At 41.0% G+C, this 27,908-nt stretch overlaps 1 protein-coding gene across 3 annotated transcripts in view; it reads right to left on the bottom strand.

The window, feature by feature from the left end:
• The window catches only part of PAIP1 (poly(A) binding protein interacting protein 1), a 31,895-nt gene extending 11,800 nt beyond the window's left edge, over positions 1-20,095 (bottom strand). Inside the window, exons 1-6 of one of the 3 annotated variants that reach the window (XM_045999965.1) lie at positions 19,934-20,095; positions 18,414-18,583; positions 9,677-9,862; positions 6,230-6,342; positions 1,736-1,847; positions 104-229 (exon numbers count right to left, since the gene is read on the bottom strand). In XM_045999965.1, the coding sequence (XP_045855921.1) occupies positions 104-229; positions 1,736-1,847; positions 6,230-6,342; positions 9,677-9,862; positions 18,414-18,512 (636 nt within the window). In that variant the 5' untranslated portion in view covers positions 18,513-18,583; positions 19,934-20,095. Of the gene's footprint in view, positions 1-103; positions 230-1,735; positions 1,848-6,229; positions 6,343-9,676; positions 9,863-18,413; positions 18,584-19,170; positions 19,703-19,933 lie in introns of those variants that run through there. The other 2 variants (XM_045999963.1, XM_045999964.1) reach the window with 2 other exon arrangements.
• Positions 20,096-27,908: the final 7,813 nt, after the last annotated feature.

Genomic DNA, 27,908 nt, shown 5'->3' with positions numbered 1-27,908 from the left:
TTAAAGTAAAAATTAAATCTTGAATTCACTGCATACTATACTTTCCTTAAATCATAAGTGCAGTAGAAAGATTAATTTTAAGAAAAACATACATAAAACCTACCTTCAGTAATTTTACCGCACAAATTAAGTTGTCATCCATAGGATTAGAAAAGAGGGCGTTTAGCAACTCCCGAAGACCAACCTGAAGAATATCTGCTCTTGTAACCTGTCCATTTGTTCCCTTGATCTTTTGGGACAGAAGAAAATGAGAAGCAACAATGCCAAAATATTACAAAAGATAAATAAATGGTCTAATGTGTTAGCAAAATAAGTGTTTTAAGTTAAACAATACAAAAATCAGAAATGCTCTGGTATCTTCATGAAATTAGACTTATTTTACATGTATATAAGATCTCTAATACAACCAGTAAACTACAGGTAAAATTTTCCATTTATCACACATAACAAATGGTCAGGATAACCTAAGTCACCTTTATAAATTACTGCTTCTTCATAAAGCATTCTCAGGCCGATTAAGCTACTACCCTTTTTGGAACATGTAGCATTTTCTTATTCTTTTTATACTATTTAAAAATACTGTTCTGGATCCAGATCGTCTAAGTAAGGTAGCTCTCTAGCCAGAAGAGCCATAGGCTCGGGAGCCATACCTCAACTTTATACTCCCCACAGAAATGGCATCATTACATCCACAGAGGAAGCACTTGCATTCTTAAAAAGACTCTTCATGTACAGCACATTTTAGATGAATATTCTTATTTTGGCTTATATAAAAATTAAACTGAAAGAGTAATGCATGACATTTTTAAAAAATTAAGTCCATCCAGGGGTACCTGGCTGGCTCAGTTGGCAAAGCATGCGACTCTTGATCTCAGGGTTGGGAGTTCAAGCTCCACGCTGGGAATGGTCCCTACTTTATATACAGGAAAAAAAAAAAAGCCCAATGCCAGGAAAAAAAAAAAAAAAAAAGTCCATCTGTGGTAAAATGGGATAGTAAATTAGGCACCAGATTGGACAGGGACTTTTTAGATGCACTGACTGAGATGCACATTTGGTGGTGGGTTCCGGGGTCTTTTCAGCAGTGTTTACGATTAAGTTTTCAAATCAAAGTTAAAGAAGGTATAACCTATCTCTGGGATTAACCAGTCAAAGAAAAAAAATCAAGCAAATCCATTACAAAGTAATATTCAGCACTTACTTGCCTACTAACATATACCCAAATATACCACCAATTTACAAACTTGTTTAGCTAGACTTTGAACAAAATCATTTAATGTAGAAGATTAATTTATAAAACAGGACCCAGAAGAACAATCCTGGGTGAACTAGGGTGGAAAGAACCCTACATACTCTAGTGCCCACCCTGCCCTTTCAACTCAAAGCTGTGTGTTCTGCAGAGCGTGCTGCTTTTGAGCCACCATCTGAAAGTCAACACACGAAATGTGTAAATTCAAACAGGTGTGATTATCTGTACTTCAAGAGCTTAGACTTGAACAGAAACCATGGCTTTCCAAAAGTACAGAGACTTTTTTTTAAAATTCCCAGTAACTACTTCCCAGCAGCCTCCCTGCAAACAGGAGAAACAAACACGACAGGACATTCCAATAGAACGCAGGCGCTGCCCTGAGTGGCCAGTGAGGCACCATCTCTTCCCCTCCCTTCATCCGGCCTTATTCCACCCTACATCAGTTTGTGTTCCCACGCTTTGTCAGGACTTAGAACAATCTCTCCTTACCTCCAGGTTGAGATAGAGCTCTCCCAGGAAGAGGACGAATGCGTGGAATCGTTTCCGAGTCACTTCGTCGCCTTTTGCAGCTTGATCTTTAACTTCATATTCAGTCCGACATCTAAGGAAGACACACCTTTTAGAGCCACGCACTGCTTTCTTTTTTGAACAAACAGATGACCAGTTGGTGGGTTCGCTGTCCACAAGCAATACAGAGACAAGCACCATGCACCAATAATGCCCTGACTTTCTGGAGTAAAAAGTTTTCCTGTCTATTGTAGATACCAGAACATGCATCATCTTTTCATACGAAAATTCCTAGTTTTAAGAAACTAATAGGTTTATTTTCACCTATTCTTATCGGATCAAGTTTGTGATCTCTTTAAGCAACATAGGTTTCATGAGGTTCACTGTGTAATGGCACTGGAAAGAAAGAAAATGCCTCATCTTTGTTTTATCAGCTTTTTATCAAGAAAGCACTTTTTTATATATTTCTTTTGAAAGCATTGTTTTTACTCAAATTGTCTCTGTAAATGTTCTACTTTGAGTACACGAACTTTGAAACACATCTTTATACAGATAGATATAGATAGATGGTCTCCAACTAAGCTGAAAATAAAATGAAGTCCTATTAAGCCCATTATCCTTAATAATTTCCATTATACGAATCAGAGAAATGGAGGGAAAAGACTCCAATTGAAATTCACATAGAAACAGAGAGTAATTAGTTTGGTCTTAATATCCCAGAGACCAAAGGAGTCAAATAACTTCGTTTCCCTAGCTTTATTTCTCCCTGACTTGGCCCATCTGCCATCCTATAAAGTATCTAAAACAATCCCAGTAAATCTGTCATTGCCCATGTCAGTGAATTACGGAGTCAGCTGTTATTAAAAAGGATTTTTTAAAGGTACTTTAAATGTTTACCAATTTGGCGTTAAATATTTATCTTTATTGATCAGGTGGTGGAAAAAATTCTAGGAAAGCTATGTGTTTTGTAAAGCTGATTGTTGACAGTTCTGTTAAAGACAAAAAGAGGGGTTTATGGAGACTGAATGGCTTCCACATATAAGGGATCAGTTGAGGTTGGTTTTGGAAAAAAACAGTAAATTTTTTAAGGCAAAAAGAAGTCACTGCTTACCAAGAATTTACCTTGGGTCAATCTGTGAATCAACCATAAACCCAAGATAATTTAACATGTCTACATGGCCTATAGCTTATAAGCTATATTAAACGAGCAACATTTCGTTTGAGTCAGATAACGGTGAGACATTTGTTGCTGCCTACACATTAATTCTTCATTAGAAAAAAAAAAGCTGGGATATCTATAAATGAAACATTCTGGCTAATAATAGAAAGGATAACTTAATTAATGCCAGGTTAGTTATCTGAGCACCTTACTGGCTACTCTCCTTTACTTTATTGGTAGCTTTCATGAAATGACCTTTTTGTTTTATAGATGCAATGACTATTAGATTATATATTAAGATATATTCATACAAGTGCAAAAGTAAATCCCTACCCTTGTAGCTCATTGATTATCTAGGAGAGGGACCTACACCTCTAAACTGTTTTTAAGTTAACGATTTTTCAATTAGAAAGCAATACATGCTTATCTCAGAAAGGTTAAAAAACAGAAACATAAAAAACAAAGTCGTAAAACCCAGAGATAACTGCTATAAATGTAACTTTTCAAAATACACAAATATTTTTAAAGTTAATAGAATTATACCTTGCTTTTTACTTGCTAAAGGCCTAGCACTTCCATTAGTATCTTTGCCGTATTACAATATTATGGAAGCACAGATGGGGTAGTCAGAAGAGACGTGGAAGAGTGGTTTTCAACCACAGCTAGAGTTCAATCACTTGGTAAGCTTTAAAAAAACCACCAAGGCTCCACCTCAGTCCACCTACATCAGAATTCCGAAGAATGAGGACAGGGTCTTAGAGCCCTATTTTAAGCCCTTAGGGTGACTTTAAGGCATAGGGGTGAGAAATCCAAGGGGTGAGAAATCCAACGGAAAAGCAAAGAGCCTTTCTGCCATGCTACCTCCCGGAAGTGCTCATTCCATGCCTTGCCAGGAGCGATTCATCTAGATAAGGCTAAATAGCTTTTTAGAACTTTGTCATTTATATTTTCCCCAAGTTTTACCTACTTAAAGCCATTCCAAATATTTCTGTTAAAATATTGGTCTGGGATGCCTGGGTGGCTCAGTAGGTTAAGCATCTACCTACAGCTCAGGTCATGATCCTAGGATCCTGGGACTGAGTCCCCCACTGGGCTTTCCGCTCAGTAGGGAACCTCCTTCTCCCTCTGCCTACTGCTCCCCCTGCTTGTGAGCTCTCTCATGCCCTCACTCTCTCTAGCAAATAAATAAATAAAATCTTAAAAACAAAACAAAACAAAAACAAATACTGGTGCCTGGGTGGCTTAATCAGTTAAGTGTCTGCCTTCGGCTCAGGTCATGGTCTCAGGGTCCTGGGACTGAACCCCACATCTGGCTCCCTGCACAGCAGGGGAGTCTTGGTTCTTCCTCTCCCTCTGCTCATGTGCTCTCTCTCTCCTGCTCTCTAATAAATTTTTTAAAAATCTTTAAAAAAATTAAAAACTGGTCTTTTTAAGGGTAGTTTAGTTGGATAAGCATCTGCCTTTGGGTCAGGTCACAATCCCAGAGTCCTTGGATCGGGCTCTGGGCTGGGCTCCCTGCTCAGAGGGGAGCCTGCTTCTCCTGTCCCTCCCTCTGCTTGTGCTTTCTTTCTCCCTCTCCCTTCCTCTCTCCCACTAATAAATAAAATCTTGAAACAAAACAGTCTTTTTCTTACTCATTCCTAAGAGGTCCCTCTTTTCATATTAGCATTCACTGCCATGTGTTATACATTTACAAAATTACAAATTTTATAAATTTATAAATTTCCCTATTTTTTACTTCATATAAATTTATGACCCTTCCCAATATTATAATCCATATGTAATTAGGTTTAAACTCTTGTTTTTGGACTTGTGGATATCATGTCTTGCTTAAAAGGGCTTTACCAGCTTATGATTTAATTGTCAATATTGTCAATTTTTTAGTATTTAGTGTTGCACTTTTAAGGCTTTTTTATAGATTTGAAATATATTTTGGAGTAGAGACAAGAACCCATCTTTGTTTTCTCCCCCCACAAATGGCTAGCCAGTGGTGTCAGCAGCACAATTTACCCTTTACACACATATGTGAAGTATCTCTATCAAAAGCTTAATTTTCAAGTGTCTCTGGAGTCTATCGTTGGGATCTTTAGTCTGTTCTAGATCAGTTTAACCACATGATGGAATACTTTGCAACCACTGAAAGTATCTTTAAAGAACTAATGGACCAACTATCAAACTCAAAGGCAATCTTATTATTGAATAAAATGACTCCCATAAGAAAATGTTTCCCTAAATTAGCTTATGAATTCAAGGTCATGTCAAAAATATCTAATAATACCAAAAAAGTTGATGAAATTTCACATACTGAGCCTAAAGTTCATTGGAGAAAAGCAGCATGCAAGAATAGCAAAGGAGATTCTACCCAAGAGATGTGGGAAGGGGACCAACCATACTAGATACTTAAAAATTGGGAGCTTTTTAGTAGTATAATAAAATAGGAATAGAACAAGTGGTGAACAGAATATAATTAAACTCTAGACTCAAAACCCCAAGACAGGGATGTAGTGTGATAAAGGCAGCAGCAATCTCAATAAGGAAATGGATCATTCTAAAAAGTGGTATGGGAAAAACTAGTTCAACCTGTGGCAATAAACTAGAACCCACTCAAACCCAAAGTACAGATGTACTAATAAATATATAAGGTCATTTTTAAGATCTTGGGAAATGAAAGGGCTTCTAAGCACAAAACTAAATGCACAGGGGCACCTGAGTGGCTCAGTTGGTTAAGTGTCTGCCTTCAGCTCCGGTCATGATCTCAGGGTCCTGAAATCAAGCCCCACATCAGGTTCCCTGCTCAGCAGGGAGTCTATTTCTCCCTCTCCCTTTGCCACTCGCTCTGCTTGTGCTCCCTCTCAAATGAATAAATAAAAATCTTTAAAAAACAAAAAACAAAACCAAGACATCTAAAACCCAAAGGCAGAGATTACAGAAAAAAAAAAGACTGATATGGGAGACTATAATTTTTAATAGTATATACAATATTAGAATACAAATAATGGGGGCGCCTGGGTGGCTCAGTGGGTTAAAGCCTCTGCGTTTGGCTCAGGTCATGATCCCAGGGTCCTGGGATCGAGCGCCACATCGGGCTCTCTGCTCGGCGGGGAGCCTGCTTCCTCCTCTCTCTCTGCCTGCCTCTCTGCCTAGTTGTGATTTCTGTCAAAGAAATAAAATATTAAAAAAAAAAAAAAAGAATACAAATAATGGTCCTGCCTACCTTCCCCTGCAACATTCTATTATGTACAGTCTTCAGAAAAGAGGAATGGTTAAATTCTAGTAGGTCTAAAACTTTTCCCTTAATTTCATATATTCACACTGACCTTTGAAGCAGCAACTGTCGAAAGTTGCCACTCTGTGGGCTAATTGTCAGATGATGGGACAGGTAATTACACAGGCGAGCTCCCATGTAAGAGAAATTTGGGATAGACGTGGCCTTTCAAAAAGAAAAAAAAACCTTTTTAGGACAGAAATACGTTGTTCTTAATGCAAATACTTAACAGCAACATTCTAAAGAAGAAAACATTTCCACGCCTAAAACTGACCACACCGTACAAATGTACAAGTCTTTAGCTATTAGGCAATAAGGAAACTAACTCTCCCTCCCAACTTTACACCAAGAACAAGAACAAAGAAAATGTTTAAGTTCTCCCCATCATTTACCTCTGAGGTCACCAGAAAGCAAACAGACAAAACCTCTTTATACTAATCAATTTTTGCATAAGGTACATGCACCCAGTTGCACAGTGCTAATTACGAGTAAGAGTATTTGCCAAACGATTGTTCTGTGGTGTTTTTCAGGCATAGGCTGGCACAGACTTTGGCATCACTCAACCTCCCTGGGCTTCCGTCTGATTCCTAAAAGAGGTGACAAATGGTACCTGGTACAAAAGATTAACATTTAAGAATACTCCAAACACACTTGGGATAGAGAGGAAATAAAGATAAGCTATTCCAAAAACTAAGACTGTGAAAAAAAACACTACATCTCAAAGACAGTGTGATATAGCCGAAACAATACTCAGGAAGCTTTAACTTTAATTGCATCTTTTAAAGAATAGTAGAGAACATAGTTCACCACCTAATATTAGATAGCATGTTAAAAGGTTAAGGGACCTGACCAAGGTTACAAATATAGTAGCTAACCGTAGTCTAGATGTAATAAACGTCTCTGACCCTTTGCTGGGTCTGCTTACTAGCTAGCAGTAACCTAAGCCAAGTTCCTTAACCTCTGTTAAAATATGTATAAAATAAGGGATAAGAGTAGCATCTTTAATCATGGAGGATTAAACGAGTTAATTACATGTCAAGTGTTCAATATTACCTAGCATGTAGTAAGTACTTCATAATTAGGTCTTTTTATTTCTAATTATTTCCTTGCTTGCAAAGACAACAGACTGGTTTCTCCTGAAATCATTCATGGATGTGTATCCGGTGCCACAGAAGACTTGAAATTCAAAAATCATCCTTTTCCCATTATGGGCATTGCCCATTTTCCTTTAGCTTAGTTTTAAAATTATCACACACAACTTAAAGACATGAAGTTCCACATGGCTTGTTATTAAAATTTCATACCTCCCCACTACACCTCAACCACTCCCACAGACAACCATTTTCAATGCTTTCAGTTGAAAAAGCTTCAACTTCTGTATATCCACGCTCTGTGATTTCAGTTTGGCCATTATTTCTTATAGTTCCCTAACATGGACAAGGAATATCCAGCTTTTATCTTGCTTACCCCCACTCCTCTCCACTATTTCCCAATCTTACCACCTACCAACATGGTCATACCATGATTTGATTAGTTTCAGGTGGACCATGTAATATACAGATTCCACCTTTCTTGAAAAACTTGTTTTCCCTAGACTTAAATTTTCTTAACTTTGTTCTTTATTTACAGCTTATTGATTTATCCCTAAACTCACAAGTTCCCAAGTTTCTTCTTAATACATTGGAACACAGCAATTATGCTCCTCTTGTCAGGGAATCCTGCCTGGAGCCTTCTGCCTTACTCTAGTGAAGCCCGCTCCAGCTACTGTCTGTGGATCTCCCTTCAGGACAGTGCAGAAAATCCATGTGGCCACTCCCATAAAATTCTGTTTTGTGGTTTTCTTGTTGTTCTTTTGTTTTGTTTTTATTTATTTTTACTTGTTTTGTGGTTTCTGGATCTTTATCCATGACTTAATTTCCTTTTTGGTGGAGTACTTCCCTTCAATAACTTCCCAAGAAGGGTTATAATAAAACTTCACACTGGATACTCAGTACAAAAAGATGTAGAGAGTCTAGTTTTTTATTTTGTTTTGTTTTTTTAGGATTTTAAAGCTATCCTTTTAGTCTCATTCCATCCTTGTCCTAGAGTCTTTCAGAGATTCCACACTAAGTCACAGTGATTTTCAACTTTCCCCACTGGCTCGGAATTCAAATTTTTTAGATCTGCCTTTCTAGTCTCCGAAACTGATACTTTCGTCTCCCTTCCTCATCTCAGCCCCTATAAGGCTTCTGGCTTCTTAAAATCCCTTTCACTGTAGCGGTATTTGGGGAGGAATCAAAGTTGATTATGTATGTTTAATCTGCCATTTTTATAACAGGTCTTCTTTTGTTGGTTGCTATGAATAAATTCCAATGAAATTTAAGAACTTTTGGTGAATCTGTGTATCACGGGTACAGAATACTGACAAACAGGGAGTAACAGTTGAAGAACTGGCTTTGAGATAATCACAGAAACTGCAGTTATGTTACAGCCCTGACGAACTAGAACCAAGCAAAGAGTTGAAACTGAATAGAAGAGAAATTAGAAAAGCATTAACAATTTCTCCCATTTTCTTCTCATATTTCTTTGCAATCCATTTAGGGGCCAAAAGTAGGCATCAGGACAAATGGAACAATTCTATACTCCTGAAATCTCAAGCATGTTGAGAAACCTGAGAGTTGGCCAGGTCACACTGAGGGGTCCAGTAACTACCCAGAACAAGTTGTGAAGGTAGTCAAATGAAACATTAGGTAGGATGAAAATTACCTGCCATCATAATCACCCTTCAATATATTCCAAATTCAAGTTGCTCTTTCAGCGATGACTTAAAAAACACTTAAGTTTATATTTCTATTTATCTCCTACTATTTTTGGTCAGTTTCAAACAGTGAACTTAAATTTGTCTTCAAAAATCCAGTGCTATGGTTCCTCCCGAAAATAGCATTAGTGTGTCACAGACCAATATGCTAGCATCACACAAAATTTAGGTTTGAACAATCTAGATTGACATTAGACTTATGGGATTAAGATGGAAATCACTGGAAATTTAAAATAAACATAAGCATAAACATTAAAACTCAAGACAGTGTTTTATGGTCTGGCTCTTTTTTTTTGGACTTATTTATGAAGGAAGAAAGTTCTCCCATGATTTTCTTTTTTTCCTCCCATACTTCAAAAGTGCTTATATAATTTAATACCTAGGAGAATAGAATTGCACTCTGTTTGTATACTGTTAATTTCAGATCCTATAAAAACAGAGGGGGATGGAAAAAAGGTACGATACTTACCTAGCCTTCCTCATAAATGCCCAGTATTCAACTGCCTGTACAGAGCCTTGAATCTCCAGTCTGGCTCTAGACCTGGATCCCCAAGCTACAGGAATTTCATACAACAAAAGCTCCCATGAACCATGAAGAGTTAAGGAGCACGGAGGCCTTGGCAGGTGAAGGTGCAGGAGCAACGAGCACCCCTGGGCTTTAAGGAAGTATGTGACGATGACCCACGCCATCAGCCAACCTACCTGTTGATAGATGAGTTCTACAAGTTCTTGCAAAGCATCATCTGTTGTAACCCAGCCATTCAAGGTCTCTGCAAACTGTTCAATTTCAGTTTCAAAACTGCCAGGCTGCTCTGTAAGATGATTCAAAAAATCCTGAACATATTCTGATAGAGTAGGATAATCCTCACAACCATCTTCATAGGATTCCTATAGATGAAAATTAAAAAAAAAAAAAAAAAGTTTTAACCCAAGCAACTGGCTATAAAATGAACCTGAGGCAGCTTTAGAAGTCTCTAGCACCAACAATCCTTCACATGATAAAATGTTATTTTCCTCAATAAAATTAAGCACACTGAATCATTCTTCCTCACCCAATGGCCAAAATGTTACATTATAGCAGAAGGACTCTATCTAACTGGGTAGGAATTTGTCTTCTCATTCTGGCAGATTTACAAGACAACTGAGAAAATTTAAACTAATATTTCACTATAATACCAATATCAAAATTACCAGGAAGAGTGGATTCATGTGCCTGAATCATGACCACAGTGTTTGCTGAGCAGAACAGGTAAACAGACAGATTAAATGTCTGAGCTCAAAACTGAATCCAAATTAAATGATTCAACTCTAGGGGAGCCTGGCTAGCTCAGCTGGTAGAGAAAGGAACCCCTGATCTCAGGTTTGAGCCCTAAACTGGCTACAGAGATTACTTAAAAATAAATTCAAAATTCTAAAAATGACTCTAAGATAAATTAATATTGACAAAATTCAAATTTATTCATCATAAACATTACAGCTGTGTGACGGAGGATTAAGTGAGTCAATGAATAAATGTCTCTAGACCAGTGACTAGCACATAATAAGGCGTTAGGTAAGCAAATTTCTACACTGCTAGGAAAATACTAAAACATATTCCAGCGCCATAACTGTATTCTCATACCACAGGATTATACCTAAGAGTATCCAAAGAGCAGAATGATAAAAAGCTGTTCTTCTTGGTATTACGATGACACTCTGATTAACAAGCTAATCGCCACCAACTGCACATATACTATGTGACAGTTTAAGAGCTTTGCAGGGTTGTCTCAATCCCAAAAACCTTTGAAGCATTACTGTTCCCTGTGCACAGAAGGAAGAAATGAGCACAGAGCAGTTATGTCACTTTGGTTACCCATTCAAAACCCTCTGCTGAGTGCATACTAAGTGCCAAATACTGTTCTAGGTGCTGGGGGTATGGTCTTGGCATAAATAAAGGAGACAAAATCCTCCTCCAGTAGAGCTGATCTTCTATCACAAAAGACATGATTCAGATGTTAGGATATACTATTAAAAAAACGGGGGGGGGCGCTGAAACTTTAATTTAACACTGTATGTTAATTTAACACTGTATGTTAATTTAACACTGTATGTTAATTTAACACTGTATGTTAATTTAACACTGTACGTTAACTACACTGGAATTAAAATTTTAAAAAATAAGAACAGAGGGACACCTGGGTGACTTAGTCCTTTAAGTGCCTGCCTTTGGCTCAGGCCATGATCCAAGGGTCCTGGGATGGAGGCCCGCATTGTGCTCTCTGCTCAGCAGCAGAGTCTGCTTCTCCTTCAGTGATCTCTCGTACTTTCTCTCATACAAATAAATGAAATCTTTAAAAAATTAGCAAAAAAACGGGAAGAATTCTGAAGTTATATAATCTGAGAAAAAAGATAAAAGTAAAACCAAAAAACCCAGCCATACAAATATCTGAGGACAGAGTTTCTACGTTGTAGGCTCCAGAAACTCGTAGGCCCCAAGAAGACAGGTGCTTACCTGACACCTCTGAGAAAGAAAACCCAGAACAGAGAAACTGAGATGGGGCAATAGCTAACAAGATCAATAAGGCAGACGAAATTGTGTAGGTTCTTGGGGACTACAGGGAAACTGGCTCGAAAGCCAGTGGAAAAACCATTGAGCAAAGGCACAGCAGCTAGGATATGAACAAGGAAGAACGTGTACCAACTTAATGTGTGCAGTCACACACCTAGTTAGAGCACAAAACAAATCCTGTACTTCTAACCGCTATGCTTACTCCAAGTAACTGACAAAGGCTTATAACCCAACTATGACATACGTATGAGAATATTCATTGCCAAAAATTCATCTAACAATGGGTTAAATATACCACCTTCTATCCACATAAGGGATCATACAGGCACCTAACAAGATATGACAATACAGAAATCACCAATATGTTAAGTGAAAAGAACACAGAACCATTATTTTCATACAGTTTAACAGATTTACAGACCATGAAAAGATCTGGAAAGATAGAAAAGGGATAACAGTAGTTAGCTCTGGAATAAATAAATGCTCCTATTATGAATACTGACCATTTGTTTATAAAATTGTGAAACCTGTTCATCATTATAAATGCATACACTAAATATACTTTAATATTAGCCACATACATATGTGAGTTTTACAATTAAAAAGTTTTTGAGGGGCACCTGGGTGGCTCAGTAGGTTAGGCCTCTGCCTTTGGCTCAGGTCATAATCTCAGGGTCCTGGGATCAAGCCCCACGTCAGGCTCTCTGCTCAGCGGGGAGCCTGCTTCCTCCTCCCTCTCTGCCTGCCTCTGCCTACTGTGATCTCGGTCAAATAAATAGAATCTTTAAAAAAAAGATTTAAAAAAACAACAAATTTTTGATATATAATTTTACATACACAGTGTCCCTATTAATGATAGAGAAAAGCAGGAACCATACAGGTCCTAGCTGAAGATATTAATTTCTGGTTTGTATCGAATGTCATTCACTGTGGCAAAAATTCAATCTTTTCAGTTAAGACCAACGCTCTTTTAAGAAAATTTGAAGTCTGGAAGTGCCTAGGTGGCTCAGCTGGTTAAGAATCAGACTTGATTTTGGCTCAGGTCATGATCTCAGGGTTGTGAGACAGAGCCTTGTGTTGGACTCCCTGCTTAGCAGGGAATCCACTGTAAATTCCACTCCCTCTGCCCTTTCCCCCACTCACACGTGCACATAAGTGCACATTCTCTAAAATAAATCCTTAAAAAGAAAAAAAGAAAGTCTGAAGTCTGAAAGTAAAAAAGGAAAGTAGAGCTGCTGTGATTATAAGCGTTACAGGGGATTGATTGATCAAGGGGGGTGCCTGGTTGGCTCTGTCAGTGGAGCAGGTGACTCAATCTCAGGGTCATGAGTTCAAGCTCCATGCTGGGTGCAGAGATTACCAAAAATAAACAACTACAGGGGATTGATCAGAACCTGATTTTTTTTTTCTTAAGATTTTAGTATTTATTTATTTGACAGAGAGCACAAGTAGGCAGAGAGGCAGGGAGAGAGAGGGGGGAAAGCAGGCTCCCCACTGAGCAGAGTCCTCTGCAGGGCTTGATCTCAGGACCCTGAGATTATGACCTGAGCCAAAGACAGAGGCTTAACCCACTGAGCCACCCAGGCGCCCCATCAGAACCTGCTTTTTCAAGCACAAGAGGAAGTACAGCATATTGTGGGCAGAAGAGGAGGACTCTAACGTGTTTATTTCTCTAGTACCAGATTTTTCAAATACAAATTTTGTCAGTCTTCGAAGTGGAGTTAGATGGCCTGCAAGCCAAGGAATAAAGTTTTATGTATTTTTCTTAGAATTCTGACATTAGGAGGGACATCAGAGAGAAAACGCACTTTTCACAGAAGATACTCTGATTGCACTGCTAAGAGACAGAACCCTAATCCGAAGCAGCAGGAATAAAGGGAAACTGATCACTTAGATGGTGGAATAATCAAGAAGGCGACTTCAGTTAACTGGGTTGAAGGGGGCAAGAGTGTGAAAGAAATGAGTCAATACACCATTTTTAGCCTGAGCAGCTAGTTAGAATATAAAAAACTAAGACATTTGAACAAGATAAACTCTTTTTAATATTTAAGTTTCAATGGGAGATCCTCATGAACCAGTCAAAACAAATGGAAACAGAGCCAGGAGTTCAGAGGGAGAATTAGATTTCAGATATCAGTAGACAGGGAGGCAGTGGTCAGATTCTAGGTGATAGGATCACCAAGGCAGGTAATAAAATGGAAAAAAAGAGAACTGCAGGGACCACAGTCTGAGCGAAGAAGGAATGACCCGCAGGCTGGACGTTTGAAATACCTCCACAGTGCCCTAAGGAAAAAGAAGTGCTCATAGAAGCAAATGCTACAGAATAATTACACAGGTGAAATCTGAAGAAACAATGGTGGCATCCTGGGAATGAAAGCCTATGCACAGAGAGGAAAAAATTAAAATTAGTATCTTAACCATTCAGTTCTTGTAAAGAGAAACTTCTTAAAAGCCTGAAATGGTACCCTTGGTGCCTAGCACCAGACCTGACACACTGGGACTTGTTAAACTCCGTGGACCGTGCTGTGGTCAAAGTCGACTGGGATGAGGGCTTAGAGCATAGATTTTAAGACCCAAAGAGCACCAGGAAAGGTCACAAAAGGAAGTAGCAATTCAATTAGGGGGATCAGTCAGCAGAGGTTTGAACAGCGAGAAGTAAATACTAAGAGTGAACACTTTTACATCTTGGAGAACATCACTACTGAAAGACCGAAGACAAACAGGCAGTAACTTGAGGGGAATGTTCTTACAAAAAAAGCTGGGATTTTATATGTATATATGTGGGGTGGGGGGTAGGGAGATTTCTCTTAGTAAATGCCCTTTTTTTAAAAGGTTTTATTTATTCATTTGACAGAGAAAGAGAGAACACAAGCAGGGGGAACAACAGAGGGAGAAGCAGGCTCTCTGTGAAGCAGGGAGCCCAATGTGGGGCTCAATCCCAGGACCCTGGAATCATGACCAGGGCTAAAGGCACACGCTTAACTGACTGAGCCACCCAGGCGCCCCTTAATAAATGCTTTAAGAATTTCTATGTAATGGGGCACCTGGGTGGCTCAGTGGGTTAAAGCCTCTGCCTTCAGCTCAGGTCATGGTCCCAGGGTTCTGGATCGAGCCCCGCATCAGGCTCTCTGCTTGGCAGGAAGCCTGCTTCCTCCTCTCTCTCTCTCTGCCTGCCTCTCTGCCTACTTGTGATCTCTGTCTGTCAAATAATAAATAATCTTCAAAAAAAAAAAAAAATTCTATGTAGAATTTTTGGTTCTAATAACTGAGCTGTGATTAAGTATTCAAGATATAATGGTTTATCATCAGAGAAGCAGCAATGGGCAGGGATAGATAGATACAGCAACTCCCTGGTAAGAAGGCACAGAAAGCAAGAAATTCTAGCAGTGGGATTAGAGGAAGGACTCTAAGATAAAAGGGTTCAGAATTTGGAAGGGTTAAGAAAGTACATGAAGACTACCATAAAGGCTTTTTAAAAAGAAGCACAAATTCTTGGGACACCTGGGTGGTGCAATGAGTTAAGCAGCCAACTCTTGGTTTCAGCTCATCAACTCTCAGTGGTGAGATCGAGCATTGCTGTGAGATCCGCACTCAGTGCAGATTCTGCTTCAGAATTTCTCCCCCTCTCCCTTGACCCTCCACCTTGAACTCGCCCTCTCAATCTTAAAAAAAAAAAAAAGCATGAATTCTTGAGAACAGATCCAGCTCAAAGATACCCAGATTTTCTTGCATATAAAAGCAGACCCAAGGCATTTTTGTCCGTTTTGTTCACTGCTGTATCCGCAGTGCTTGACTAATGGTAAATAACTACCCGTTGAACAAGTGAATGAATTATGGCTACTACAATTAAGGATAACAAGACCTTATCCTAAGAGTCAAGGAAAAACAAGGATATTGCTATTCTGTGACCAAGTGGACAGAGAAAAATGCTTAGCACTGACAGAGGTAAAAGGGCAAATGAGTAAGACTAGAGAATGCACTAGCGCAGGGGGGAGCAAGCTTGAATGATTATAGAGAATCAAGGTGGATTACAAACAAATGAGACAAGTCAGTGAACAATTAGAGCTCACACATTCCATCTAAGGGGGCTGCCTCCATTCAGCTCCAGACCACGTTTGTTCCATGAAAGTAACAGCCCAGGGACACCCGGGTGGCTTGGTCGGGTAAGCATCAATTTGATTTCAGCTCAGGTCATGATCTCAGGGTGGGGAGATGGAGACCTGCCTCAGGCTCCATGCTCAGCTCAGAGTCAGCTTAAGAAGCTCTCTCTTCCTCTTCCTGTGTCCCTCCCCTGGCTCAGGCTCCCATTCTTTCTCAATAAGTAAGTAAAATAGTCCAGTACAACCACATATTGGGATTTCAAGAGAAACCAGAAAATTGAGATCTGCAACATCTAATTTAAGTGTTGTTAGCTTATTAAAAGGAGTTCCCCCCCGCAACCCCCAAAAGAAACCCACCAGGGCCAAAGTAGATACACTGTAGGCCACACATGAGCCATCAGCTCCCAGTCTGCTATGTGCTCTGCCAGACTGAACACAGAAGCAGCTGATCTAATAGAGGGTATCAAGGAATGCCCAACAGAGGACAATGGCTCGAAGTGAACATGGCTCAGCTCAGTACACTGCTCTGTACCCCAGGAGTCACTTGAAATATGCAGAACTATGTAAACTAGTTGGTACAGAACTCTGAAAAAAATTGCATCCCTCCTATCATACAATGGCCCAAGTGAATAGGAAGACAAACAGAAAAGTTTTGTGGCTGTTTGAAAGTAAGTACTCTTTACTAGTTTTTCACCTACTCACAGCTCTCTAATCATTCCTTTCCTGAGCCAAATACAACTTTTTGGCAAGAACCCAAGTTGTTCTCACTTCTACTCTACATGAATGACAGCCCCTTTCACCCCAAATCAACTGCTCTTCCTGCTTGCCTGTATTTTCCCCTTTCCAGCCCCAAAGCTTTCTCCTGGGCAGTCTAAGACACATGGAGTTTCTGAAACAGGAAATACAGGCTTCCCATACCTTTCCTATCAAAAAATGGAAGGAAAGCACTGCCCCTCCCCCCCCAGAAGTAACAAAACAGGTGTACCACCCTTAGTTAACATGTAAATGCAAATTAAAACCAGAAGTAGGTACCACACCCCCACTAAAATGGCTAAATTTAACAAAATCACAAATGCCGACAAGGAACCGGAACAACGGGAAATCACACAGCACTCAGTGTACACTGAAACAGTCTCTCTGGAAAACTATTTGGCACTCTCTATTAAAGCTGGCTACCAGGGTGCGCTGACTTCAAGCCCCACATTAGTTGCAGAATTTAAAAGAAAAATCTCAGGGGGGCGAGGCGGGGGGAGAAGAGTTGGCTACCCTACGTCCTTTGAATTGCACTCCTAGGTATGTACCCAACAGAAACAAGGGCAAACATCCACCAACACATGGACAGACCAGCAACCCCTATTCACAAGAGCCCCAAAATGGAAACTACTCAACCGTTTATCAAGAGACAAAGGAGGAGGAAAAAAGACAAATGGGATTGTGGTATATTCACACAATGGAATGCTCGGAGAATAAGTCACCTTCAACTATGAGCTGCAACATGGATTAATGTTGAATAAAAGCGTGAAAAAGATATTCTGTGAGACTCTAATTATACAAACTTTGAAATCAGGCAAAATTTGTTAAGTCAAAATAGTAATTAACCTAGGAGAGCAGTGATGATTAGAAGGGGTTGGAAGGAAAAAAAAAAAAAAAGGAGGGGTTGGAAGGAGTTTTGGGGATGTAGATGATGTTCCTTTTCTTGATTTGAATGCTGGTTGCCTGAGTGTTCACTTTGTGAAACTTTGAGCTAACCTTTATGTACACTATTCTGTATTAAATGTCAATAAAACTTAAGAATTCAGGAAACATAAGACTTCTGCTAAAGTATCATCATTTCTTTAACCCTCTTATGATTCCTGCCTCACTTACATACAACTGATTGCTATGTATTTACCCAGGACATATCCCTTTCTATGGATCCCAATTGGGCTTTGTATCTTCTCCCACTTTAGAAAAATGTGATCAATTTTTTCTTAAGTTTTTTAAATTTTATTTTTTAATTTGACACAGAGATAGAGAAATCACACAGAAATAGAGAGATCTAGGCAGAGAGGCAGGCAGTGGGGAGGGGGGAATCAGGCTCCCCACTGAGCAGAGAGCCTGATACCCGCTTGATCCCAGGACCCTGAGATCCTGACCTGAGCGGAAGGCAAAGGCTTAACCCACTGAGCCACAGAGGCGCCCCAATTTTTTTAAGTTCTTATATTGACAAAGATGAATCTGAAAATGTAAAAGTTCTTGGGACCTGTGTAAACACTTTATCAAAACCCCTTCCATGTCTTCATAACGGCAGTTAATTAGAACCAGAAAACTGGTTTTAACAGAGCCTGGATGTGTAACATTCAAAAGCCCACCTCAAATTAGTCTGCAGCAAAACCATGGTGTAATTTACCCTAAAACTACCAATGAATATTCAGCTATCTTGCTAAAATCAAATTTAAAATCAGCTTTGCCAGGCCGTTATTCTATAGATGGTTCATTAAGTCTGAACACAAATCTTAGTTTTATGTGCCAACAATGCCCTTAACTATATCCTGTATTAGCCTGGAAGTACTTTATATTGGGAATACAGCTGTGAGAAGAGACAAGATCTACTCCCAATTTACATTCTGATACTTAGACCACTAATACACTATAAAATACACTTCTGAATTAGTTTTGTTCTTCAGGAGTTCAAAGAATTCACAATGTTTTTGTGTAGTAGAAAGCACAGCATACTGATTAATGAAATACAGTAATAGCCACATTATCCCAGTAATATTCACTCAGAATTGCAGTAAAAAGGCCTACTTACTGTATAATTAGAAGAATAACCTGATGGGTAAAATTCAGGAGCATTCACAGACAGCTTAGACATTAATACAGGAGCTACAACCACCTGGGGTTTAGCCATTGCTGACTCCAAGTTCTGCTGTGGGATATTATCCTGTGAACTAGGTGGAGCTCTCAGGGGCCTCGTTTGTTCTGAGAAAGGAAAAACGAGGTGTTAGACGCATGCATTCCTTTGTATAGCAACTTACTATCTACTGAAAAACCAAATGAGAAGGGCTGGGTTTTAAGTGTTAAACAAGAACGGTCACGAATTTTAAGGTTATCGCCAGGATATATACAGAGAGCCTGCAAAAAGGAACAATGGACTTGCTTTAGCTGATCTGTGACCATACCTGCCTCCTAAATGAATGCTTGAGGGCTTTCTTTTCCTTTCTTCTTTTATAAGGAGTCGGGGGTTAAGAGGGGGTTGCACGCCTAAAGCCTCCCCTTCCAGGGCTGGGAGGGGGAGGCGATTTTTACTTCCTCCCCGGACGGCAGAACTCGGAGACCGCGCACAGGGGCCCCTCCCCCAGCCGGGGCGCACAAAGGATTCCTGCAGCCACCTTCCAAACCCCGTACCGGGCCCGTTCCCACCCCGTTAACAACCGGGCCCTTCGGGGAATGCTTTCGGGGAACGGGGTGGGGGGGAGGCGGAAACAGCGCGCCGACCTCGGCGCGCGCGGAGGGCCGTGGGGAAGCGTTGGCCCAGGAGGACGGGATCCCCTAGAGCAGCTCCGTACCTGGGAGCGCCCCGGGCCGGGGAGGCCTCTGGGGGCCGGCGGGGACCTCGCACTGGGCCCCTGGCGGCGGGGCCGTCCTGGGCTGGCGCAGCGGCGGCGGCTGCAGGAAGCCCGGGGCTTTGGGCTGCGGCGGCGGCTGGTGCCGCGGCCGCTCCGCAGGCCCCGCTCCGTTCGGGAAACCGCCGCCCTCAGGCCCGCCCCCTCCGCGGCCCAGGCCCCGGCTCCGGCCCCGACCAGCACCTGGGGCCCGATCGAAACCGTCCGACATGCTCCTCCTCCTCCTCCGCCGGGGGCCGCTGCCGCTGCACTCGGGAGAGGACGCGGGGGGAGGCGCCGCGGGCCGGCTCTCGCCGCCGCGCTCACTCGGCCCTCATGGAGGAGGAGGACGGCGGACCTCTCTGCTCGGCTCCTCGGCGCTTCGGGCGGAGCGGACGGCAGCTGGAGCACCCGCCTAACCCGCCGCTCCAGAGCGCCCGCCCCCCGCGGCTGCCCTCGGCTTTTCGATTCTCCCCAAAACCCGGCTCCCCCGCCTTTCGGCGCGGCGGGGGCGAAGGCGGGTCACAGCGGCCCCCCGCGGCCCGGAGGCCCCGGGCGCGCCCGCCTCGTCTGCTCTCGTTCGCGGCCGGCTGGGAGCCACGGCCCAGCAGGCCGCCCGGCGAGCGGCGTCCCAGCCTCGGGACAGCCCGGCTAGCCGCGGAGGCCGGGCGGGAGGGGGAGCATCTCGTTCACCGCCGCCGGGCCGAGGGCAGAGAAGGGCGCTTACCCCAGGCGGGCCCGACCTGCGCGGTGGTTCTCAGGAGAGAAGTGCGAGACTGACGGTTGATGCCAGGAAAATAAAAATACGGGGGGAGGGGGCGTGGAGGCAGCGCCAGGGTTCGCGGACGCGCAGCTCCGTGGGCGCGCAGGTGTGTTCAATGACCCGGCGCCGGGCCGCAGGAGGACTGGTCGGGAAGGAGGACTCCGGGACAACCTCTGCCACCTGCTCGGTTGGCCGCGGCGAAGGGAAGGAGGAACACGGTCAAAATGTACCCCCTCCCCCGCCCCTTTCAATTCACGGCAGGTAGTTATCCTGGTAGGTTTTACCTACGGCGCCCAGGCTTCAGTTTTCTCCCTTTTCTCTTCCCGTCCAGAAACGTTCAGGAAATGCACTACCTTTCAATGAAATTCCCCTCTTTTTCGTCGTCTGCTAGATCTGTCCAATAAAAATATAGTGCGAGCACAAATGCAAGCCACTTATGTAATTACAAATTTTCTAGAAGCCACATTAACGAGTGAAAAAACAGGTGAAATTATTTTTAATCTACGTACCCCAATTTATACAAAATGGTAGCATTTCGATATATAACTAGTACAAAAATATGAATGAACTGTTTTCCCTTTTTTGGTCCTAACAATCAAAATCCACTGTGTGTTTTACACTTTCAGCATGTCCCCGTTGGAATTAGGCACATTTCAAGAGCTCGGTAGGCACATGTGGCTAGTGGCTACCGCATTGCACAGCAAAGTTCTAGGCGTTATTTATGTGTAAATTTTTGTCTTTGTCAGGACTGGCAGTGATGAAGCCAAATGAAGGATGAATATAAGTAGTGAGAAGAAGAAAGAAATTTTCTTTATGGTTATACGGACACATCCTCACAAACTTAGATTGTGGCCCTTTATATTAAGCTGGGTTTGATGTTTTTCAATCTTGTCATCTTGAGAATCATTTTTTAAAAATATTTTTGTTTATTTGACACAGAGAGAGAAACGGTGAGAGGGAACACAAGCAGAGGTAGTGGGAGAGGGAGTAGCAGTCTTCCCGCTGGGCAGGGAGCCCGTTGTGGGGCTTGATCCCCGGACCCTGGGATCATGACCCGAGGTGAAGGCAGACGCTTAACGACTGAGCCACCCAGGCGCCCCTTGAGAATCATTTCCATAGGAACAAAACTCTTGTTAACCGTTTTCTCTTCGTGCTAATAAGAAAAAAATAACATCTTTACCTAAATGAGTGAGAAGATTGACTTTAATGAGGGCAATCATAAATAAATGAGTCATGCTGTTGATTGTTGACAAAAATAATGAAGTCAGGGAAGGAAGCCAAAAAAAGTATGGTTCCTTGGTGTAGAGAAAGAATGTGGGCCCGAGCTTGGTTTAGATCCCCGTCTTGACCCCCCTCTTTTTTTTAAATTTATTTTTTCAGTGTTCCAAGATTCATTGAGGTCTTGACCCTTAATGCCTTTGTGATCCTGGGTAAGCTAGGGACTTGGCATCTCTGAGCCTCATTTTCCTTATCTTTAAAATAATGAGTATGTTGTAGCACTCAGCATATATTACAAAGACAAGATTACAACGTAAAAATTAGATGAGGTGATACTCATCACATTAAAATCCATTCTTTTGGGGGGCACCTGGGTGGCTCAGTCGGTTGAGCATCTGCCTTTGGCTCAGGTCATGATACCAGGGTCCTGGGATCCAGTTCCACATGGGCCTCCCTGCTCAGCGGGGAGTCTGCTTTCTCCCTCTACATCTGTCCCTCTCCCACTAGTGTGCGCACGCTCTCTCTCAAATAAATAAAATCTAAAAAAAAAAAAATTCCATTCTTTTATGTAGTGATCAGTCACTTCTTTTTTTTTTTTTTTTTTTTTTTTTTTTTTTTTTTTTTTAAATTTATTTATTTTTATTTGCTTATTTACAGCATAACAGTGTTCATTGTTTTGGCATCACACCCAGTGCTCCATGCAGTACGTGCCCTCCCTATTACCCACCACCTGGTTCCTCAACCTCCCATCCCACCCCACCCCCTCCCACCGCCCCTTCATAACCCTATGGTTGTTTTTCAGAGTCCATAGTCTCTCATGGTTCATCTCCCCTTCCAGTTTCCCTCAACTCCCTCTCCTCTCCATCTCCCCATGTCCTCCATGTTATTTGTTATGCTCCACAAATAAGTGAGACCATATGATACTTGACTCTCTCTGCTTGACTTATTTCGCTCAGCATAATTTCTTCCAGTCCTGTCCATGTTGCTACAAAAGTTGGGTATTCGTCCTTTCTGATGGAGGCATAATACTCCATTGTGTATATGGACCACATCTTCCTTATCCATTCATCCGTTGAAGGGCATCTTGGTTCTTTCCACAGTTTGGCGACCGTAGCCATTGCTGCAATAAACATTGGGGTACAAATGGCCCTTCTTTTCACTACATCTGTATCTTTGGGGTAAATACCCAGCAGTGCAATTGCAGGGTCATAGGGAAGCTCTATTTTTAATTTCTTCAGGAATCTCCACACTGTTCTCCAAAGTGGCTGCACTAACTTGCATTCCCACCAACAGTGTAAGAGGGTTCCCCTTTCTCCACATCCTCTCCAGCACACGTTGTTTCCTGTCTTGCTAATTTTGGCCATTCTAACTGGTGTTAGGTGGTATCTCAATGTTGTTTTAATTTGAATCTCCCTGATGGCTAGTGATGATGAACATTTTTTCATGTGTCTGATAGCCATTTGTATGTCTTCGTTGGAGAAGTGTCTGTTCATATCTTCTGCCCATTTTTTGATATGATTCTCTGTTTTGTGTGTGTTGAGTTTGAGAAGTTCTTTGTAGATCCTGGATATCAACCTTTTGTCTGTACTGTCATTTACAAATATCTTCTCCCATTCCGTGGGTTGCCTCTTTGTTTTGTTGACTGTTTCCTTTGCTGTGCAGAAGCTTTTGATCTTGATGAAGTCCCAAAAGTTCATTTTTGCTTTTGTTTCCTTGGCCTTTGGAGACTTATCTTGAAAGAAGTTGCTGTGGCTGATATCGAAGAGGTTACTGCCTATGTTCTCCTCTAGGATTCTGATAGATTCCTGTCTCACGTTGAGGTCTTTTATCCATTTCGAGTTTATCTTTGTGAACGGTGTAAGAGAATGGTCGAGTTTCATTCTTCTACATATCGCTGTCCAGTTTTCCCAGCACCATTTATTGAAGAGACTGTCTTTTTTCCATTGAATATTTTTTCCTGTTTTGTCGAAGATTATTTGACCATAGAGTTGAGGGTCCATATCTGGGCTCTCCACTCTGTTCCACTGGTCTATGTGTCTGTTTTTATGCCAGTACCACGCTGTCTTGGTGATCACAGCTTTGTAGTAAAGCTTGAAATCGGGTAACGTGATGCCGCCAGTTTTGTTTTTGTTTTTCAACATTTCCTTAGCAATTCGGGGTCTCTTCTGACTCCATACAAATTTTAGGATTATTTGCTCCAGCTCTTTGAAAAATATCGGTGGAATTTTGATCGGAATGGCATTAAAAGTATAGATTGCTCTAGGCAGTATAGACATTTTAACAATGTTTATTCTTCCAATCCAAGAGCATGGAACAGTCTTCCATCTTTTTGTGTCTTCTTCAATTTCTTTCATGAGTGTTCTGTAGTTCCTCGAGTACAGGTCCTTTACTTCTTTGGTTAGGTTTATGCCCAGGTATCTTATGGTTTTTGGTGCTATAGTAAATGGAATCGATTCTCTAATTTCCCTTTCTGTATTTTCATTGTTAGTGTATAAGAAAGCCACTGATTTCTGTACATTGACTTTGTATCCTGCCACGTTGCTGAATTGCTGTATGAGTTCTAGTAGTTTGGGGGTGGAGTCTTTGGGGTTTTCCATATAAAGAATCATGTCATCTGCGAAGAGAGAGAGTTTGACTTCTTCCTTGCCAATTTGGATACCTTTTATTTCTCTTTGTTGTCTGATTGCCATTGCTAGAACTTCTAATACTATGTTGAACAAGAGTGGTGAGAGTGGGCATCCTTGTCGTGTTCCTGATCTCAACGGGAAGGCTGCAAGCTTTTTCCCATTGAGGAGGATATTTGCTGTGGGTCTTTCATAGATAGATTTTATGAAGTTCAGGAATGTTCCCTCTATCCCTATACTTTGAAGCGTTTTCATCAGGAACGGATGCTGTATTTTGTCAAATGCTTTTTCTGCATCAATTGAGAGGACCATGTGGTTCTTCTCTCTTCTATTATTGATTTGTTCTATCACACTGATTGATTTGCGAATGTTGAACCAACCTTGCAACCCAGAGATGAATCCCACCTGGTCATGGTGGATAATCTTTTTAATGTGCTGCTGGATCCTGTTTGCTAGGATCTTGTTGAGAATCTTTGCATCCATATTCATCAGTGATATTGGTCTGAAATTCTCCTTTTTGGTAGGGTCTTTGCCTGGTTTGGGGATCAGGGTAATGCTGGCTTCATAAAAAGAGTCTGGAAGTTTTCCTTCTGCTTCAATTTTTTGGAACAGCTTCAGGAGAATTGGTGTTATTTCTTCTTTGAAAGTTTGGTAGAATTCCCCAGGGAATCCGTCAGGTCCTGGGCTCTTGTTTTTTGGGAGGTTTTTGATCACTGCTTCAATCTCATTACTAGATATCGGTCTATTCAGGTTGTCAATTTCTTCCTGGTTCAATTTTGGGAGTTTGTAGCTTTCCAGGAATGCATCCATTTCATCTAGGTTGCTTAGCTTATTGGCATATAACTGTTGGTAATAATTTCTGATGATTGTTTCTATTTCCTTGGTGTTAGTTGTGATCTCTCCCTTTTCATTCATAATTTTATTAATTTGGGCTTTCTCTCTTTTCTTTTGGATTAGTGTGGCCAATGGTTTATCGATCTTATTAATTCTTTCAAAAAACCAGCTTCTAGTTTCATTGATACGTTCTACTGTATCTCTCGTTTCTACCTCATTGATCTCTGCTCTAATCTTGATTATTTCCCTTCTTGCATGTGGAGTTGGTTTGATTTGTTGTTGATTCTCCAGTTCTTTAAGGTGTAGAGACAGCTGGTGTATTCTGGATTTTTCAATGTTTTTGAGGGAGGCTTGGATGGCTATGTATTTCCCCCTTAGAACCGCCTTTGCTGTATCCCATAGGTTTTGGACCGAGGTGTCTTCATTCTCATTGGTTTCCATGAATTGTTTAAGTTCATCTTTGATCTCCTGGTTGATCCAAGCATTCTTAAGCAAGGTGGTCTTTAGCTTCCAGGTGTTTGAGTTCCTTCTGAACTTTTCCTTGTGATTGAGCTCCAGTTTCAAAGCATTGTGATCGGAGAATATGCAGGGAATAATGTCAGTCTTTTGGTATCGGTTGAGTCCTGCTTTGTGACCCAGTATGTGGTCTATTCTGGAGAAGGTTCCATGTGCACTTGAGAAGAATGAGTATTCTGTTGTTGTAGGGTGGAATGTTCTGTATATGTCTATGAGGTCCATCTGGTCCAATGTTTCATTCAATGCTCTTATTTCTTTATTAATTTTCTGCTTCGATGATCTGTCTATTTCTGAGAGAGGCGTATTAAGATCTCCTACTATTATTGTATTCCTATCAATATGGCTCTTTATCTTGATTAATAGTTTTCTTACGTAATTGGGTGCTCCCATATTGGGGGCATAGATATTCACAATTGTTAGATCGTCTTGGCAGATAGTCCCTTTAAGAATTATGTAGTGTCCTTCTGTATCTCTGACTACAGTCTTTAGTTTAAAATCTAATTTATCTGATATGAGAATTGCTACTCCGGCCTTCTTTTGAGGCCCATTGGCATGAAAGATGCTTCTCCATCCCTTCACTTTCAGTCTGGGTGTATCCTTAGGTTCAAAATGGGTCTCTTGTAGACAACATATGGATGGGTCCTGTCGTTTTATCCAATCTGCAACCCTGTGTCGTTTTATGGGCGCATTTAGGCCATTCACATTGAGAGTGATTATTGAGAGATAGGTTTTTATTGACATCGTGTTGCCTTTGAAGTCTTTCTGTCTATAGATTGTTTCTATATTTCTGTTCAATGATATTCTTAGGATTTTTTCTCTTTTATAGGACCCCCCTTAATATTTCCTGCAGTGTCGGCTTGGTGGTTGCATAGTCTTTTAAGCCTTGCCGGTCTTGGAAACTCTTTATCTCTCCATCCATTTTAAATGTCAGTCTTGCTGGATAGAGTATTCTTGGTTGCATGTTCTTCTCATTTAGTACTCTGAATATATTTTGCCAGCCCTTCCTGGCTTTCCAGGTCTCTGTGGAAAGGTCTGACGTTATTCTAATGGGCTTTCCTCTGTATGTAAGAAGCTTCTTTGTCCTAGCTGCTTTTAAGAGGGTCTCTCTTGAAACATAATTCCCCATTTTAACGATAAGGTGCCGTGAGGACTTTCGAGAATCTAAAATCTTGGGAGGAGATCTTTCTGCCTCTAGTACATGAACATTGTTTCCATTCGTGAGATTGGGAAAATTTTCATAGACAACTTCTTCCACTATATCTTCTAGACTTCTTTCTTTTTCTTCCCCTTCAGGGATTCCAATAATTCTGACGTTGGAACGTTTCATGGCATCGTTTATTTCCCTGATTCTGTTTTCGTGGCTTCTGAGCTGTTTGTTCCAGGCTTCCTCCTGATCCTTTCTCTCTATCTGTTTGTCCTCCAGATCACTAATTCTATCTTCTGTCTCAGTTACCCTAGCTTTTAGAGAATTTAGATTGGACTGGAACTCATTGAGAGCATTTTGAACATCATCCCTGGTGGCTTTCAGTTCTGCCCTAACATTGTGAACATCATCCCTGGTGGCTTTCAGTTCTGCCCTAATCAATTCTGTTTGGTCATCCATGGCTTTCTCCAACCTAGCTATTGCCTGGATAATTGTTAGTCTGAATTCCTTTTCTGACATATTGTCTATGTCGATAGCCATTAGCTCTGTTGCAGAAGGCCCATCCTCTGTATTTTTCTTCTGTTGGGTATTCCTCCTCCTAGTCATTTTGGTAAGAGATGACTAAACAGATGCAGCTGGACTTATCGATTGTGGTGCAGTCAATGTGCACCCTGGAACGCTTCTGTGCAATCAGGATTCCCCACCCAAATGAGAGAAAAAAGAAAAGAAAAAGAAATAGAGAAGAAGAAAGAAAAAAAAAGGGGAAAGAAAAAAGGAAGAAAAAAAAAAGAGAGAGAGAGAGATAGGGAAAAAAAAGGGAAGATATAAGAGAAGGCTCAGCCCAAATGGGCCACAAGGTAAGATTTGTGGAGTATACAAACAAAAACAGACAGACAAAGAGTGATAAAAGTATATGACAAGAGAAAAAATATGTATATATAAGCAAAAAAAAGGGAAAAACCTCCTCAGAAAGAACCCCAAGTATAAGATTTATATATTGTCAGGACAGACACAAATTCACAGAAACACTGACAGAAGGAAAAATTGGGAGAATGGTTATAGATTCTCAGTGTGGGTGAGGAAGGTTATTTTGATTCTTCCTGAAGGTATCTTGATGTTTTTGTTAAGGGACTCAACTTTCCTAAGTTACAGGGGGATTAGAAACTGGTTTGCCTATAGGGGTAGCATTGATTGGGGAAAGGGGGTTACCTTGAAGTTTAACTCTATATGTATAGTAGAAAATAAAAATTAAAAAAAGAATAAACTAGACTAAACTAAGTTAAAATTAAAAAAATAGAAAAACAAAAGAAAAACACGGGTGTATGTATCAAAAATTTCAGGTTAGAAGGTTATTAAAGAATTTGATGTACTGGACATCTCAGTGTGATGGTAAATAGGTTAAAAATTATCTGTATGTATAAAAAAAAAAGAACCAGAATATTGGTAAAGAGTTAAAAATAAAAGTTGTATTTATGAAGTAGTGGTGGTTGTTCTCTTGTAGTCTTTTTTTTTTTTTTCCTTCCTTCCTGGTTGGTTTTCTGGGGGAGGGGCCTGCCACGTGGGTTTTCAGACAATGATGTTCCCTGAGTTAGGTCCTCCCGCT

The sequence above is a fragment of the Meles meles genome, chromosome 3 (genome assembly GCF_922984935.1).
Source record: "Meles meles chromosome 3, mMelMel3.1 paternal haplotype, whole genome shotgun sequence".
NCBI lineage: Eukaryota > Metazoa > Chordata > Mammalia > Carnivora > Mustelidae > Meles > Meles meles.
Note: the sequence above shows the minus strand (reverse complement) of the source record. Positions and strands in the feature narration are given on the sequence as shown.